The 17,446-nt window shown below is 35.2% G+C and overlaps 1 protein-coding gene across 1 annotated transcript in view; it reads right to left on the bottom strand.

Annotated features, from left to right (window-relative positions):
- RP1 (RP1 axonemal microtubule associated) overlaps positions 1 to 17,446 on the bottom strand; it is a 364,241-nt gene that overhangs the window by 147,723 nt on the left and 199,072 nt on the right. The window contains 1 exon segment of the mRNA XM_035726960.1: positions 11,067 to 11,208. Within this exon segment, the coding sequence (XP_035582853.1) occupies positions 11,067 to 11,208 (142 nt within the window).

The following is a 17,446-nucleotide window of genomic DNA, read 5'->3' as shown; positions in this document are numbered from 1 at the left end:
AACTGCTACAACTCCAGGGAGTTAATTTGTGCTTGTCTCCTCACAGCAAGGTTCTGGTCAACTGAAAGTGAACTACTGAAGTAAATTAAATTAGAACAATAAGCATCTGAAACACCTGGCAATCTTTCACTTGTCCTCAACACTCCAACATGGATGTGAGCTAGAATTTGCAGTTCTGTCTCCATAAATTCTTCATAAAGTTGCCTGCCTGGCTTATTGATTTTTAAACAGGACTACTAGAGTGTAAAGTAACCAAAAAAAAGTGGAATTAAAACATTTTCAAATGAGATGTAAAAATGGCAAACTGAGGTGAGAGGAAATTTTTCTGATATTTCTGAAAAAAAAAAACTATTGGAGAAGGCAAGGAAAGGATTTAAAGCTAAAGGTAGAATTTCACAAAGGCAAATGGTTTCTGAGGTGCTTAGAGCAGGTTAGGCTGTGAGGACAGGGACTTTGCAACAGCTCCTATCAGCCAGCAGCTCCCAGATGGCCACTCCACGTTTGTAAAGAGAGGCTTATGAAGTGACGTCCCCAACTGCAATTGCTGTCTTCTTTCCACTCTCTTTAACCTGTTGCCTCATCTAAGAAGATGCTGCAGCAGGCAGTGCTGACAGCCTTTCCCAAGCTATTCTGCACTGTTATCTGGACTAATTCTTAGCTGAAATTTCCATTTGGAAACATCCCAGACTTAGGTAATGAAATCAATTTTCTTATGACAAATGGTTAAAAGTTCCTTGACACCATGACTTCTTTGGCTCTTCCTACCTTTAATTCTGTGGTTTGAAACTATAGGCAACCCAAGGCAGCATCTAGGATCTTATCAACACAGCATCAACGATGATGACAACAAACCCAGCAAATAACTTCAGCAGTCCCCATCATCTGTAGTTCTGCTTTCCCATGGCTTCTGTTACCTGCGGTTAACTAAGGTCAGAAAGTAGATGTCTGGGGCACCTGGGTGGCTCAGTTGGTTAAGCGACTGCCTTAGGCTCAGGCCGTGATCCCAGGGTCCTGGGATCGAGTCCCACATCAGGCTCCCCTGCTCTGCGGGGAGCCTGCTTCTCCCTCTGCCTCTGCCTGCCACTACCCCTGCTTGTGCGCTCTCCCTCTCTCTCTCTCTCTCTCTGTCAAATAAATAAATAAAAGCTTTAAAAAAAAAAAAGAAAGCAGATGTCTGGTCATATGGTCAATATGGCCTAACACTAGGTCACAAAGCCTATGTCACTGACCTCACTTGATCTCATCACATAGGAATTCTATCACCTCACATCATCCCGAGAAGAAGGGTGAGTATGGTGAGTACAGTACAATAAGAGATTTTCAGAGAGAGAGAGAGAGACAACATTCACGTAACTTTATTATTTTTTATAGTATTTTTTATAAAATTCTATAATTTTTTTATAACTATTCTATCTTATTATTATTAATCTCTTACCGTACCTAATTTATAGGTTAAAGTTGTCATCATAGGTATGTATGTATAGCAAAAAATCTCGCGTGTAGGGTTTGGTACTACCTGTGGTTTCAGGCATTGCTGCAGGTCTTGGAACATATCCCCTGCAGATAAAGAGGGTCTACTGTAATTATTTCCTGCTGTAATTAACAAATTTTAAAATAAAAATCATACCAAAAATTGTAAATACTGAGAAAGAAGTGGGCCTCACTTTTTAAAGTTGCCACCTCTTTACTTTTTTGGGCAGTTTCTGTCATTGTAACAGCAGCCATTTTTCCTTCAGTTGTAATAATAATACCATTTATTAAGCTCCTACTACAAACTAGGCTCTATGTTGGATGCTTCATATTTGTTTCTCACTCCATGAGGTAATCAAGTTATGATACCCATTTTAAGATGAGGAAAAGAGGCAGAGGTTAAATACTATGCCCAAATCGTATAATAAGTAAAATGATAGAATGTCTAACTCCAAAGCCTCTGTACTCCAAGCTGGGTGGGTGTATCTAAACACAGCTCACCAGGACACATTTTATTCTGAGCTAAGCACTGTCCTAAAAACTTGATTTTATTGTCATGTTAACCTTACTCAATCCTCACACTAGCTCTATGAGATACTGTCCCCTCCTAAACAAGTGGACAAACTGGGACTTGGAGGTTAAATATTTGGCCCAGAGTTACACAGGCAGTAGCAAAGAAGAAGGAGATGTCCAACTTGAGCAAATTAGGTTTGAATCCCATGCCATGCTGGATATAATATCAAAGGTAGCTGACCCGGAAATGAGCACAAAAATTGGTCCAACAAAATGTTATGAGACAATCTGATTTTCAAGACTCAAATAATGTAGGTGAACACCTAAATGCCCTACCTGATGTTTCTAGTCAAGCATGATCAGGAACCTCACAAACACACTGGAATTTTTTCAGACAAGAGGGCAATCAGATCTCTAATGATGAAAACATTATAGCATATCTATGAGTGTCAGAGAGTAATTAGCGATCTAGGTTAGGAGGATAAACTGTTTAGGATGCTAATAATTTACTCAATATCTTATGAATATCTGAGTCATCTAAAAGGACCATTTTTATTCAATTCAAGAAAATTTTATTTAGTTCCTATTATTTCCTGGGCACTGTGTCAGGTTCATTGCTCTCTAAAAATTAATGGCACAGGTTAAGTTTGAAAGATAAACAAAACAAATGAGAGTCTCATCTCAGAGATACACAATACTTGGTAGGGAATACAGACATGTAAATATTTGGATTTCAAACATGCAGACACATTCATAGACAACAAAAGAAATACTAGAAAGTTCAAATGTAGCAGAATAAGGAGTGATTAACTGTGGAGGGGTGGGCAGAAAAGGCTTCACAGAGGAAGGCAAAAGGATGAATCAGAATTTTGCAGAAAGAGGAAGGGAAGGGCATTCCAGATAGAAGGAACAGCATACCCAGTGTGTACAAAGGTTTTAAATATCAGGCATAATGAAGAGCTGCGTATGGTGATAAGTAGTTGAACATGACATCACATGAGATATTATGGGAGAAAAGGAGAAACAGTGAGTTCATGAAAAGCACTGGGCAAGTTGGAAGGGAGTCGGCACACCCTTGTGCAGGCAATAAGGAGCCAGTCAAGATTCTCAAGTACAACAGTGATACGATCTGAGTATTAGAAAGATCTGTGTGAAACAGGGTACGCTATATGTAGCAGGGAGGACTAAGGCAGGAAGGCCAGTGGACAAACAATGAACACTGAATAGTGAACAAACAAAGCCTGGAACAGCCAATAGACAAACTTTACTTGGTTTTAGCTTTTTAATGTCCATACGCAAGTACACATACAAGCATGCACATGTGTGCATGTTTGTAGTTTGTCTGATTTAATCTGAAAACAATTTAATGGTTTCTTTCTTTTTATTAAAGATTTATTTATTTATTTATTTGACAGAGAGAGACACAGTGAGAGAGGGCCCACTCCCCGCCAAGTGGGGCTCGATCCCAGGACCCTGGGATCATGACCTGAGCCGAAGGCAGATGCTTAAGGACTGAGCCACCCAAGCGGCCCAACTTAATGGTTTCTAAAACCTCTTCTTCATTCTCTAACATTTTCACAGACAACACATTGCACAAACATGGCACATCACTGGTGTGCATTCATGTTATGAAAATTGATGATTGAATATGCTATAATCCATAATATAGAATAATGTATCAAAGTTTGTGCTGCCATCAATTAAATATGAATTCTATCTAGTGCCCTGATCTTTTGGAAATAAACCAAAGTCCATTAGTCTCAGACCATAAATGTATCCATTTGAGAACCATAAAAGAAGTTGCTATTGTTGACTAGAGGTTTAAAATATTCCAAGCTGGGAGAATATTTGATGGCGACTCTGGATTAATCAACAGACTCAGGGTCTCCCTGAATAAAATTTACAGTACCTAAAATATATTCAGACGACTAAAAATGTGCTTTATATGGGTAAAAGAACATTTTAATTAAGTACCACCTAGGTTGACTCAGCCAAAAGAAAAAAATAAGCTAAGCTACCATTGTACTGCTGGCCTTTTGAAGCTCTAGAGGAAGAAAAAATTACTCACAGAAATAAATAACAAATTAGCTAATTCTAATGGTTCATGAATTGATCAAAGTTGAGGTCCACTAAAAGCATGAATCACCATCAGAGAGCGTGGGCATAAAAAGACAAATGGTGTAAACTTTTGTGTACTTTCAAGACAGTGTTTGAGAATTAAATGTAAAGCAGAAATTGAAAACAAATGTCCATCAATATTTGATGCATGGTATCTAAAAAATGGCTATTATTTAACCCCAAAATCATCTAGAAAAAAATGTTAAGCAGTCTCTCTATAGGCATCTTTCAATGTAAAAATATCTATTTCTACAAAATTAACATAAATAGTCTTGTTTTATTCACAAATTTATCAGTTTCTTGATTTAAGGTATCATGGGCACTTATACAAAGCACAGGAAGAACAAAGCTGGTGGGGAGAGCTAACAGAAAACAAGATCAAATAATCAAAACTCTTTCAACATGTTAGAATGTTGGACTGGTATCAAGAAGATAAAAACTAACGGTATCAAAGTAAAGGTCTGCATTTTGATTCAAAAAATCAGTTATATATTTTTCAGTGAAAAGGTCTGAATACAACATCTTAATGATCTTAATATATACCAAGAGTGCAATAACAATGCCTACAACATGTACTCCAAGCCAAGACCATATTAACAGATGCATGGAGTCCACATTAAAGGAATACCATTATTCTAACTGTTCAGACTATATGAAAAGATAGGCTCCTACTTGGAAAATCGCACTTTAAAAGAAATATTCATAAAGGTCAAGAATTTAGAGAACATATATTAGGAGGAACTATTAAAAAATGTATTTCAGAAGTGCCTGGGTGGCTCAGTTGGTTAAGCGTCTGCCTTCGGCTTGGGTCATGATCCTGGAGTCCCAGGATCAAGCCCCACATCCGGCTCCCTGCTCAGTGGGGAGTCTGCTTTTCCCTCTCCCTCTGCCCCTTCCTCTGCTCCTTTTCTCTGTGTCTCTCTCTCACTCTCTCACTCACTCTCTCAAATAAATAAATAAAATCTTTTTTAAAAAGTTTAAAAGTGTATCTCAAATGGAAGAGGATATACTAAAAAGAAATACTAAGAATCCACTTTTTAGTATATTTATATATAAGAAGAATATACTAAGAAGAAATGAGAATATACTCAGAAGAAACATCAAGGTTTATTTTATAGGACAGGCTGTTGACTTTTTTTTAATTAACAAATAGTGTATTATTTGTTTCAGAGGTACAGGTCTGTGATTCATCAGTCTTACACAATTCACAGCGCTCACCATAGCACATACCCTCCCCAGTGTCCATCACCCAGCCACCCCATCCCTCCCACGCCCCTCCACTCCAACAACCCTCAGATTGTTTCCTGAGATTAAGAGTCTCTTATGGTTTGTCTCCCTCTCTGGTTTAGTCCAGTTTCATTTTTTCCTCTCTTCCTCCATGATCCTCCGCCTTGTTCCTCAAATTCCACATATCAGTGAGATCATATGATAATTGCCTTTCTCTGATTGACTTATTTTCGCTTAGCTATTGACTTTTTATGGCTCAAAAGAGTTTATGAGGAGTAGGTTTTCTGCTCAACACAGAGAAGTACTTTCAACTGATTAGGATTACTTACAATGGCATGGCTTGTTTCTGCATCCATCATGTAAAGTTCTACATTGCTTTTGCCAGGTCAAAAGTCCCTTCAAATCCTCATTCTATAGGATGAAAATAAATGAAAACTTACACTACCTCTACATTATAACTTACTACAATAGCATGAGCACAAAAGAATAAACCTATACTTCTGTCTGGATGTTGAATGCTATTTTTTAATATTAAAAAAACAAACACTAAGATCACAAAAGGAAGAACAATTAATATAAGCCATTACCTGGTAATTCTATTGATAAGAACTATTCTAAAGAAACAATACAAAATACAGATGCATGTCCATTGCAAGTTATACCTAAAAATTTTTTGAAAAAATACCCAATAGTAAAAGAGTAGGTAAATATGGTATAGAACATCTATACAATGGATTATTTACAGCTATTAAATTACAGATTTCACATTTTCTTTGCCCAAATATTTTTTTGTTTGCTTTTAAAGTGTTGGCATCTAAATAGGTTTAAAGAAAGTATATGCTATGGCTGAGACTTTGGCACAGATTCAGCCTTGCCTAGTAACAACAGTGAGACACCACCAGCAGATTAAGGACTAGTATGGCTGCCACACTGCAATACTCAAATTCTTGTGGACAGAGCATGTTCCTCTCCATCTAGAGGTGAGACTTCAACCACATTCATCTTCCTGGGCCTTGGTTTTCTCATTCATAAAAATAAGAAGTCACAGGGGAGCCTGGGTGGCACAGTTAAGGTTAAGCAGCCTACCCTTGGTTTCGGCTTGGGTTGTGACCTCAGGGTTGTGGGACTGAACCCCGTGCTGGGCTCCATGCTCAGCATAGAATCTGCTTCAGAATCTCTCTCCTTCTCCCTCTGCCCCTCTATCTCATGCTCTCTCTCTAAAATAAATAAATCTTAAAAAAAAATTAGTCATATGTTGATAGTTGTTGAAGCTGGGCAAGTGGGCACATTGAAATCCATTATTCTATTCTATTTTTGTAAAAAGTAAAATTTCTTTCTCAAACCCCAGTTCCCTAACAAAACTAATATTAAAATTCAACTTAGCCCTAAAGGAAGAGCTTGTGAATAGAATGACCCTATACCTCTATTTACTACTAACAAAGCACTATTTATTGTATATGCAATTTTTATCCCTTAACAAGAAAACATCCACCTTTTTTAATAAACAAGAGTTTTGAATACAGAGAACAGGTTTATTTTATCTGTAATACCTAATCCCCCAACTATATATATCTTGCCCTATCCTGAAAGTAGACTGACAAACATAATCTCAGGAACTGAGAGTTGTTTTTGACATTTTTAAAAATACGAAATAACTTCTCTAAAGTATTTTTCAACTAACATATTTTAATATGAATGGCTAATGTAACCCAAATCTATCTAGCATGACAGCTAAATTGCAAAGCCAAGAGGAAGGTATTTCTGACAAGAAACAACTTTTAACTACTGCAGATGCTAGAGAGGTAGAAGACAATTAAGGAGAGTCATGATCTAATTCCTGAGTAATGAATGGGAACATTCTAGGTAATATTCATATGTGAAGATATTTTTTCCCATCTAAAGTCATGGATGTATAAAAGCCATTTCTACTACATAGAAGGCAACATTTAAACAAATCATGGAGATTTTGTAGATGGCATTTGCCTTAGAAAATCTTTATCAACTGAATTTCCAGGATTCCATGTCCAAGTACAAAGTCTGTGTTATGTCAGTGATTTAAACAGCTCATTAACAAATTAAGCTCAGTTTCCCTTTTCTCTGTTCTTGGCCCACTCTCCATTTCTACTATATAACCATTAACTACAACAAAGGACCTACACATATTTAACCCATCCCCCCCACCACCTCCATTCTGGTAATCATCAATTTGTTCTCTATAGTTAAAAGTCTATTTTTGGTTTGCCTCTCTCTCTCTGTTTTTTCCTTTACTCATTTATTTCTTAAATTCCATATATGGGTGCAATTACACAGTATTTGTCTTTCTCTAACTGACTTATTTCACTTAGCATAATACTCTCTAGCTCCACCCATGTAATTGCAAATGAAACGGTTTCATTCTTTTTTATGGCTGAGTAATATTCCGTTATATATATATATATATATATATATATATATATATATATATACACACCTTATATATATACCACATCTTTAACCATTCATCAGTCAATGGACACGGGTTCTTCCCATAGTTTGGCTATTGATAATGCTACTATAAATATTGGTGTTCATGTGCCCCTTCGAATTTGTATTTTTGTATCCTTTGAGTAAATGACTAGTAGTGTAATTGCTGGATCACAGGGTAGCTCTATTTTTAACTTTTTGAGAAACTTCCATACTGTTTGCCAGAGTGGCTGCCCCAATTTGCATTCCTACCAACAGTGTAAGAGGGTTCCTCTTTCTCTGCATCCTTGTCAACATCTGTCGATTCCTGACTTGTTAATTTTAGCCATTCTGACAAGGTATGAGGTTATTATATCTCATTGTAGCTCAATTTGTATTTCCCTGATGATGAATGATGTTGAGCATCTTTTCATGTGTCTGTTGGCCATCTGCATGTCTTCTTTGGAAAAGTATCTATTCATGTCTTCTGCCCATTTTTTAATTGTATTATTTATTTTGGGGGTGTTGAGTTTTATAAGTTATTTATATACTTTGGATACTAACCCTTTATCAGAGGAGTGCACTTGTTATGATGAGCACCAGGTATCATATGGACATGTTGAATCAATATATTGTACACCTGAACCTGATATTATACTGTATATTAACTAACTAGAATTTAAATAAAAACTTAAAACAAAAAACAAAGGACTTACAAGTCTTTTTATAATGAATGAATAACAAATTTTATTTTTGTCTAGCATTTTCCTAAATGTTTCCCACATCTCATTTATCAGTTTTTAACCTTTTATTTTTGTGTGATTAATATTTATCTGGCTCACTAGAGTGTACACTTCAAGAAGTCAGAGACCGAATCCATTTTGCCCATCACTGTATTTGATAATTACATGAAAGAATGATTTGAAAAGGTTTATATTTATCATGAGGCCTAATTTTATCATTTTTCTTTCCAGCTTCATTCTAAAATTTATACTTTCCAATCCTTAAAAACTTCACAATGATATAAAAAATGGGGTTAAAATCCAAAACATATAAAGAACTGATATAACTCAATAACAGAAAAACAATCTGATTACAAAAGGGAAAGAATAAATAGACATTTCTTCCAGAAAAGATACCCAAATGCCAACAGTTACATAAAAAGATGCTCAATATCACTAATCATCAGGAAAGTGCAAATCAAGACAATGAGATATCACCTCATACCAGTGAGAATAGCTATCAACAAGAAGACAAGAGATGAGTGTTGGCGAGGATATGGAGAAAAGGGAACACTTGTGCACTGTTGGTGGGAATGTTTAAATTGTTAGCACCACTATGGCAAACAGTACGGAGATTCATCAAAAAATTAAAAATAGGACTACCATATTATTCACCACTCTGCTTCTCAGTATGTATCCAAAGGAAATGAAAACAGGATATTGAAGAATATATGCACTTCCATGTTTACTGCAGCATTATTCATTGTACCCAAGATATGGAAACAATCTAGGTGCCCATCAACAGATGAATAGATAAAGAAGATGTGAAAGACATGAGAAAGAAGGAAATCCCATCATTTGCAACAACATGGATGGACCTTGAGAAAATTATGTTAAGCGCGATAAGTCAGACAAAGACAAATACTATATCAATTATATGTGGAATCTAAAAAAAGCTAAACTTATAAAAACAGAAAGAAAAATGGTGGTTACAAGGGCTTGAAGGTCAAGGGTCAGATTAGAAGAGATGTTTAAGGGTACAAACTTGCAACTAGTAGGTAAATAAGACCTAAAGATCTAATGTACATTAGAGTGATTATAGGTGACAATTTTGTATTATAAACATCAAACTTGCTAAGAGACTAGATCTCAATTATTCCCATTACAAAAGAAAGATAATTATGTGATATGATAGAGGTGCACTGTTGTATATATATTGCATAGCACAATATATAAATATATTAAATCAACGTATGGTACACCTTAAATGTAAAAACGTTTAACAATGCTTTAAGCTTAACATTTTTAAGATGTTTTTACCAGAACAGACAAATATTCATAGGATATATAGAAGATTTCCTCTTCAGCATTTTGTTACTCATAAAAAACTATCATTTCTAGGAATTTCAGCTAGTATGTTATTTTCAACCAAGTCAAATTTTACTTGAGGTGGCCATCCCAGATTTAGGTGCCATTACTTCCTGACACAAGATTGAGTTTTTCTTCTGTGAAAAATTTTAACTAAGCACATGTTCCTCATGCAGTGTGATTTGTCACACTATTCCATGGAAATATAAAACTGGGCCTGGTCCAATGCAGCAAGAATCAAAAGGCTAATTTCTCTTCCCTCTGGTTGATGTGAGAGTATCATAAGGTTGTCAGCAAGATACATCTATTTTCTGTTACTATCTGAAAGAAAAGAGAGCATACCCAATTACTAATTTTCAAAAAGCACTTTTTAAAAGGTAATATTATAATTTATCTGTCTCTCAAAATGGTTTTTTTTTTAAAAAAGTGGTCCAGAGACAGTGGTCCAATATTTCATTTTACCCAAAGATTACTAGATTCTGATGCACAGAATTTGTTAGATATCATCATACTTCCCAGAAAGTAATACATTTAAGAACACAAAAACGATCAAACAAACTAAGAGATAGAAACTAAAAATACAAACCTCTGAGGCCTACAGTACTTTATTCATGCCTTAGTTTCTGCATCAGAGAAACAGATTATTTTTTGTTGTTACTTAGACTTTGGTGAGAATTTGCTGTTATTCATAAAATACATTCATAAAATATTTTGTATGTGATAGTACAAATATGATGTTATAATTTAATAATTTCTTCTTACCAAGTCATTGTTGTAGAGTCATTGAATTCAAGGTAAAGAAATAAACACATTTTAATATATATGTGTTTTTTTGGTAAAGATTTACTTTTTTATTTAAGAGAGAGAGCAAGCACATGAGCACGAGGAGGGGGAGGGACAGAGGGAAAGAATCTTAAGCAGACTCCCTGTTGAGCGCAGAGCCCCTCAAAGGGCTCAATCTCACGACCCTGAGATCATGACCTGAGCTGAAATCAAGAGTTGGATGCTCAACTGACTAAGCCACCCAGGCACCCCTATACATGTATTCTTTGCAATATAAAACCAAAGCATAAAAAAGCAAGGTAACGGCTTAAAAGCAAATTCATGGGGGAATAATATACCCTATATTTTAAAAATAATTTGATGTTCCTCCTGAGGTGGTCACAAAGAAGCAGTGCAGACAAACCAAAGAAGTGGGTGGGAGACCGTTGCTTACTTGCAGCTGAAGAAAGTAAGGAACACTTGGCCTCAGATTCTGGTAGTGTTTCTTGCTGGTTTTTTGACTCATGGATTTTTTCCTCCTCTTGGCTGGCTGTTGCTGACATACCCATTGGGTTTTCTCTGCCAACTGAAATTAAGATTTTAAAAGATGCAATCCTCCCAAAATCACTTGTTTCTTCTCAGAAAACTCACCATATGTTCAGCTATGCAAGTTTAAGTTTTGCTATTGTCTCCATTTCAATGCCTAGTCAAATCTTTTCACTCTGCATTACAGTTAGCAGAAAATGACTTTTTATTCTTAGCAGCAGGCTGTGCATGAATGATATTCCTATAAAATATATTCACTACTTTGTAAATCCAAGCAATAATTTAACACCACAGTATGAATCAAATAACTTATTCAAGATGTTTTTCTTATAGATTCTAAGCAGAAACTCCTTTGATAATCTGGTACTTTGCCTTTCTTGGAAGGGGAAACTGACTAAAACATCACTCAAACAACACTTAATGTTACCTTACTGAAATATGAAAATCAAATAAATATACATATACATATAAATGAAGAAAACATTAGCTATTTTTCTGCCTTTTATTTAGAAGCAAGTGTTTTGGTATTTTGTTCAGGAATAGATATCTCCAGCCTACCTCAGTAATGATTCTAATTTTATAGCTCATGAGTGCTATTTGTGTTTAGGATTTCACAGTTTAAGTTGTTTATGTTTCATTCTTAGAGTTCAGCCATAGTTAGAAACCTCATCAGCAACAAAAAAAATTATATAGTTGTCTGATTTTATACAATAATAAATAATAGCAGCAACTTCTTAATACCATAATTACAGTCAATAATTTAAGATGACCCATAAAATATATGTTGGCATGAGAAGGCATAATGATCTCATAAGTATGGTTAACAGAAATCAGCAACACTTAATCATATAGAGTGATGGCAATGACTATACAACACTGGTGTCCAAAGAACCGCCCGTGACATATTGTCGTATATATCTCCTTATAATTATTTGATACTATATAATTTCAGACAAAAATAATCTTTTAAACACCAAACTCTGTAAAACATAAATTTTTCCATATGGGTTATCTACAATGCAATGCTTAGACACTGGAGATTGACACTAATAAAGGAACTTTAAAATATTAAAAAGATCAGAAATAACTAGAAATATGTCCACTGAGGGTAAATGAACACTTAAAGAGGAAAGAATAAAAAAGATTCCTAAATATAATTCAGCATCCATTTTCTTATAATCCATTAAGGGACCCATAATTTAGGGACTACATTATTTACAAATAATATAGAAATCCAGGATTTACAGAGAGAAAATAAACTCTTTCCCAGGCACTGCCATAAACATAAGAATAAATCAATGCACAACACATGGTTTTGACATTGATGAGGTTACAGCCCAGAGATAGAACACACAAACAATTCCCTCTGGTATATACTGATGAGTTCTATAACATACACAAGTGCAGAATGGGCTGCACAACAGAGTCAGCCTAAGCAGACTATAAAATGGGAACAAGCATTTCTTATCTCTCTATCCTCCCACACTGGCTTTTCAAGATTCTACCTCATCCTGAAAAATGAATGTCAATATATGTTTATAAACACAACAGTTGTCTTAATAGTAGGAAATTTAGGACCTGGAAGATATTTTCTGGAAAGGTCATCCCAGATGTTCCTATCCTTTTATATAGAACACTGACCATCTTGGCCTTTGAGCCATGTGGGTCACAGCTGGAGGTCCAAAATCCAGGTACAAAATGGTCATCCAATGGATTCAGAGCCTACTCTGAACTGGAGTAACTCTTACCAGTGTACTTTCTTTGCCTCACTTTCACAATTTAAAAAGGAATTTGAAGATTTATCAAACACAATATAAAATAAAACCTGTGATGAAGGTGAAAGAAACAGAAATATCCAGCTGGAATTGAATGATTACTTTGTTCACTTCAGATAGTGTCTCATTGTATCCAAAAGTTTAGTAGTACCAAGATCAGCCAGACAGAAAGGCTATAACTACAAAAAGTGAACTTTTAAAAAACTGTTGGTTTATTGAATACCAGGTATTTAAAAAGTAAGATAAGCTAAACACAATAGTAATGTGCCATGCTGTATGGCACAAATATTTAAATCCATAAAATCTATTCTCTTATCTGAAATATATTTTGTCATACTTTTCTACATAAGATCATAATGTACATATTCAGGATCTGATGAATTGGGTATATGACAGTATTTCATTTATGTTTTGAAACTTGAATGATCTTAGCAGACTAGTATGAAGTGGAAATGAATTTTCTAAACATACTTTAATAAAAACTTCCACAAGACTTCAACCTGAAAGAAATTCCTCTTATTGTAATAAAAATGTACTTCTAAACCGTACCTTCAGTTCTGCATTATTTACTGATACCTGAACCTCATGGTTTGTATACAGAAGGTGGCTAATACCATAAAACTGGGCTGGAATTCGAGCAAGAGGAGGCAAACTTTAAGCATAATTTTAAGTCTCAGTTATGATACTTATAAAACTTAGATATGTTCACTGTTACCTAAATGCTCTAAAAAAGAAACAGTGCATTAAAGTTAATGGAAAGTCACTAGTTATATTGATCCAACATTCTTCAAATAATAACAAGCACATTGTGTTGATATTATATGGAATTATAAGGGTAGACTTATTATCTGGAACAATGGGAATAAATAGAGCTTCCAAATAATCCATTGAGAACCTTCTCCATGGGCTCAGTATAATAACTGATTGTGTAAGCACATGCAGTCAGATCTCACACTTTCTCCTGCATACAGGGTTCATAGTACTGTGAATGTAGATTCATGAATAAGAGAATAAAGAGGTTTAGAGGTTTTGCTGCACAAGCTAATTCAGCTAAATGGTAGTAGGAACAATGACTTTTATTATAAATTCTTAAGACACTATTAAACAAATTTTAACCAAATTGTAGATAAAGAAACCAAGTCACAGAGAAGTTAAATTATTTGTCCAAAGTTATTAAAAGAGGGAATGAGAAGATGTCCCCCCAGGAATCTAGCAACTCTGTTTAAGTTATGAAAGGTACGCCATGATGAATTAAAGCAGAAACTAATGAAACTGAAAACAGGAATTCAATAGAAAAAAAATCAGTGTACCAAAATCTGATTCTTTGAAAAGATCAATAAAATTAATAAGTCTCTAATCAGGCTAACTAAGAAAAAAAAAGATGAAAGAACATAAATTATGAACATTAGAAATGAAAGAGAGGACATCATTACAGATCCTATGGACATTAAAAGGATATAAAGGAATACTATCAACAACTCTATGCTTTCAAATTTGATAACCTAGATGAAATGGACCAATTCCCTGAAAGACACAATTTGCCAAAACTCACACAAGAAGAAATAGACAAAATGAATAGTCTTAAATCTATTAAGGAAACTGAATCAATATCAAATAATCTTCTAAAACAGAAAGCACTTGGCCCAAACAGGTTCACTGGTGAATTTTACACCAAAAATTTAAGGGAGAAATTATACCAATTCTCTACAATTTCTTTCAGAGGATAGAAAAAGAGGGAATACTTCCTAACTCATTCTATGAGGTCAATATTGTCCTAATACCAAAAACCAGACAAAGACATCACAAGAAAAAAAACTATAGACCAATACTTCTGATGAACATAGATGGAAAGATCCTCAACAAAATATTAGCAAGTTGAATCCAACAATCAATAAAAAGATTAATATAATAAGACCAAGTGGGATTTATCTCAGATATGTGAGGCTGGCTCAACATTCAAAAATCAATTAATGTAAGGATTTTTAGGTCAATTAAAATATTCTTTGGATACCATACTGATGGATATATGCCATTATACATTTGTCCAAACCCATAGAATGTGCAATACTGAGTGAACCAAAATGTTACCTACAAACTCTGAATAATTATGATATGTCAATGTAGGTTCATCAATTGTAATAAATGTACCATCTGGTGGGGAATTTTGATGGGGAAGTTTATGCACTTGTGGGGCAGGAGATATATGGGAAATCTCTATACCTTCCCCTCAATTTTTCTTGAACCTCAAACTGTTCTTTAAAAAAAAAATCTTAAAAAAATCTTGCTGAAAAAAAAATTCACCATGAGGAACTCTTCCCTTCTTTAATAATCATAGCCACAAATACTTGTATAGCACTTACTGAGTATCAGGCACTATTATAAGCATTTTATATATATTAACTCATGTAAGTCACTCACCAGCACTGATGTAAGACATCTTTCATTCTCATTTTATAGAGAATGGACATTTGATACAAGTGCTGTCAAAGCACACCAGCTAGTAAGAGGCCTAAGCAGGATGTGGATAACGAGTAGTCTAGTCTCAGCCTATGAGTCAAATACCCTTACTTCTCTACCCTGCTGCACTTTTAAGCCTCTAGCTGTTTGGTGTGTGAACCCAGTCAACAAGATTGGGTCATCACAGGCAGGGCAGAGCAGTGACCTCCGTGTGATTGTGAGCCTTACCAGACCAACCAGTGTATATATATATATTTATATCAAGTGCAGGTGTGTCTAAGGCCAGAGCCATGATTCAGGGGTACATGCTTGGGGACAACAGGTAACTTCCCCACAGAAAGGTCTCTACTGAAGTCTCCTGAAATGCAACCTTACTATGCTCTTCCTATAATGATCTCTTCCCCTATCCAAGTCCCTTTATTGCTAAGGGTGCTTGGCAATTTCAACTCTACCTTCCTGAAAACTATGAAGAAAAGTTAATGTTGTTTAAAACAAAACAAAACAAAAACCTGGTGATGGGTATTAAAGAGGGCATGTACTGCATGGAGCACTGAGTGTTACACTCAGTAACTGTTACACTGTTACACTGTTTGTTACGCTCCCAAACAATGAATCATGGAACACTACATCAAAAACTGATGATGTAATGTATGGTGATTAACATAACATAATGAAAAAACTAATGATGTAATGTATGGTGAATAACATAACATAATAATAAAAAAAAAAATTAAAAAAAACCCTACAGAGCCAGGCTGCTCTATATCTGTATTGAAATACAAACAACTGAAAACTCTCAACAGCTTAAAGGGGATATTTTTTGTTGTTCTTGGTATAGGGCAGGCTCAACCTATCATGCATACATATATTTACATATGTGTGTGTGTGTGTGTGTGTGTGTGCGCGTGTGTGTGTGTGTATTCTGGTTAGACAAGGTTCTAAAAACAATGAAGTGATTTGGGGAACTACTATAACTTTTAAGTAAACATTCTGCTGCTCTTCACAAAACTCTCTAAGATAGCATTCCTTAAGACCTGAGTCATTGTTCCCTTTGAAAACTAAAGGTCATGAGCTTCTTCCCACGTCAGCTGCACACTTATGTATATTTGCCCATAATTTATTTACTCAAAATATGTTTACTCAATTTCAAAAGGTTCACATACTCACACTAAAAGTTCTTACTGTAATGCATGCTTTTATTCTCATTTACAGATGACAAAACAGAGGTTCAAGATGTTAATTAACTTAATTAGGAACATACTGCTAGCACATGAAAATAAAACCCAAACATTCCTAACACGAACTCTCACTCATTTTATGCTACATCATTCATTTGTTCAAAAATCTACTCTGAGCCAGGCACTGCACTGCATACTGGGGATATAACAGACCCAACATTACTGTTTAGTACTCAATGATCAGGAAAGTTTCAACAAATGCCACAAGATAGCTTGTAACTCAGTATACAGGAGGGGCCTCGGGAGCATTTAAAGTCCATGCTAGTCATCAAAAGGCCAACATTTACAGACAAACTTCAAAAGGGTTTCGGTTATATTCTCTCAACTGAACATCCTATAAGATGTTAAGTTCTCATAGACATCATACAAATTCCTAAGAACTCCAAACTTACTGAAAATCCATTTTGGTGACTTATTTTCCACTGTTACGAGAAATAACAGGACCCAATAATTTGTTAGTTTTCTGCTCCATATTTGGTTCAAGAGTTTCACATACTTTAAATGGAAAGGTTTGGAAGGAGAGTGTCAGCAAGTTCAGAAAGCTCAAAGACAAGTCCTACTTTAGCAAGAAATTTTTATGTATTTGAGTTAGAAAAACCTATTCTTTCTTTCTTCCTGTGTTTCCTTTGCTTTCACACAGAATACTTCACTTCTGACCCTTCTAATCACCAAATGTGTAGGAGATTTTGCCATACCAAAGAGCTCTGCAACACCAGCTGGGTGTCCTACAATTTAATTCAATTCTGACGCTATCTACCTGGAGACAGCATCAGATCTCACAGATTAAGGACTCAGTTCCAGAAGACCA

The sequence above is a fragment of the Zalophus californianus genome, chromosome 4, assembly GCF_009762305.2.
Source record: "Zalophus californianus isolate mZalCal1 chromosome 4, mZalCal1.pri.v2, whole genome shotgun sequence".
NCBI classification, from domain to species: Eukaryota; Metazoa; Chordata; class Mammalia; order Carnivora; family Otariidae; genus Zalophus; species Zalophus californianus.
Note: the sequence above shows the minus strand (reverse complement) of the source record. Positions and strands in the feature narration are given on the sequence as shown.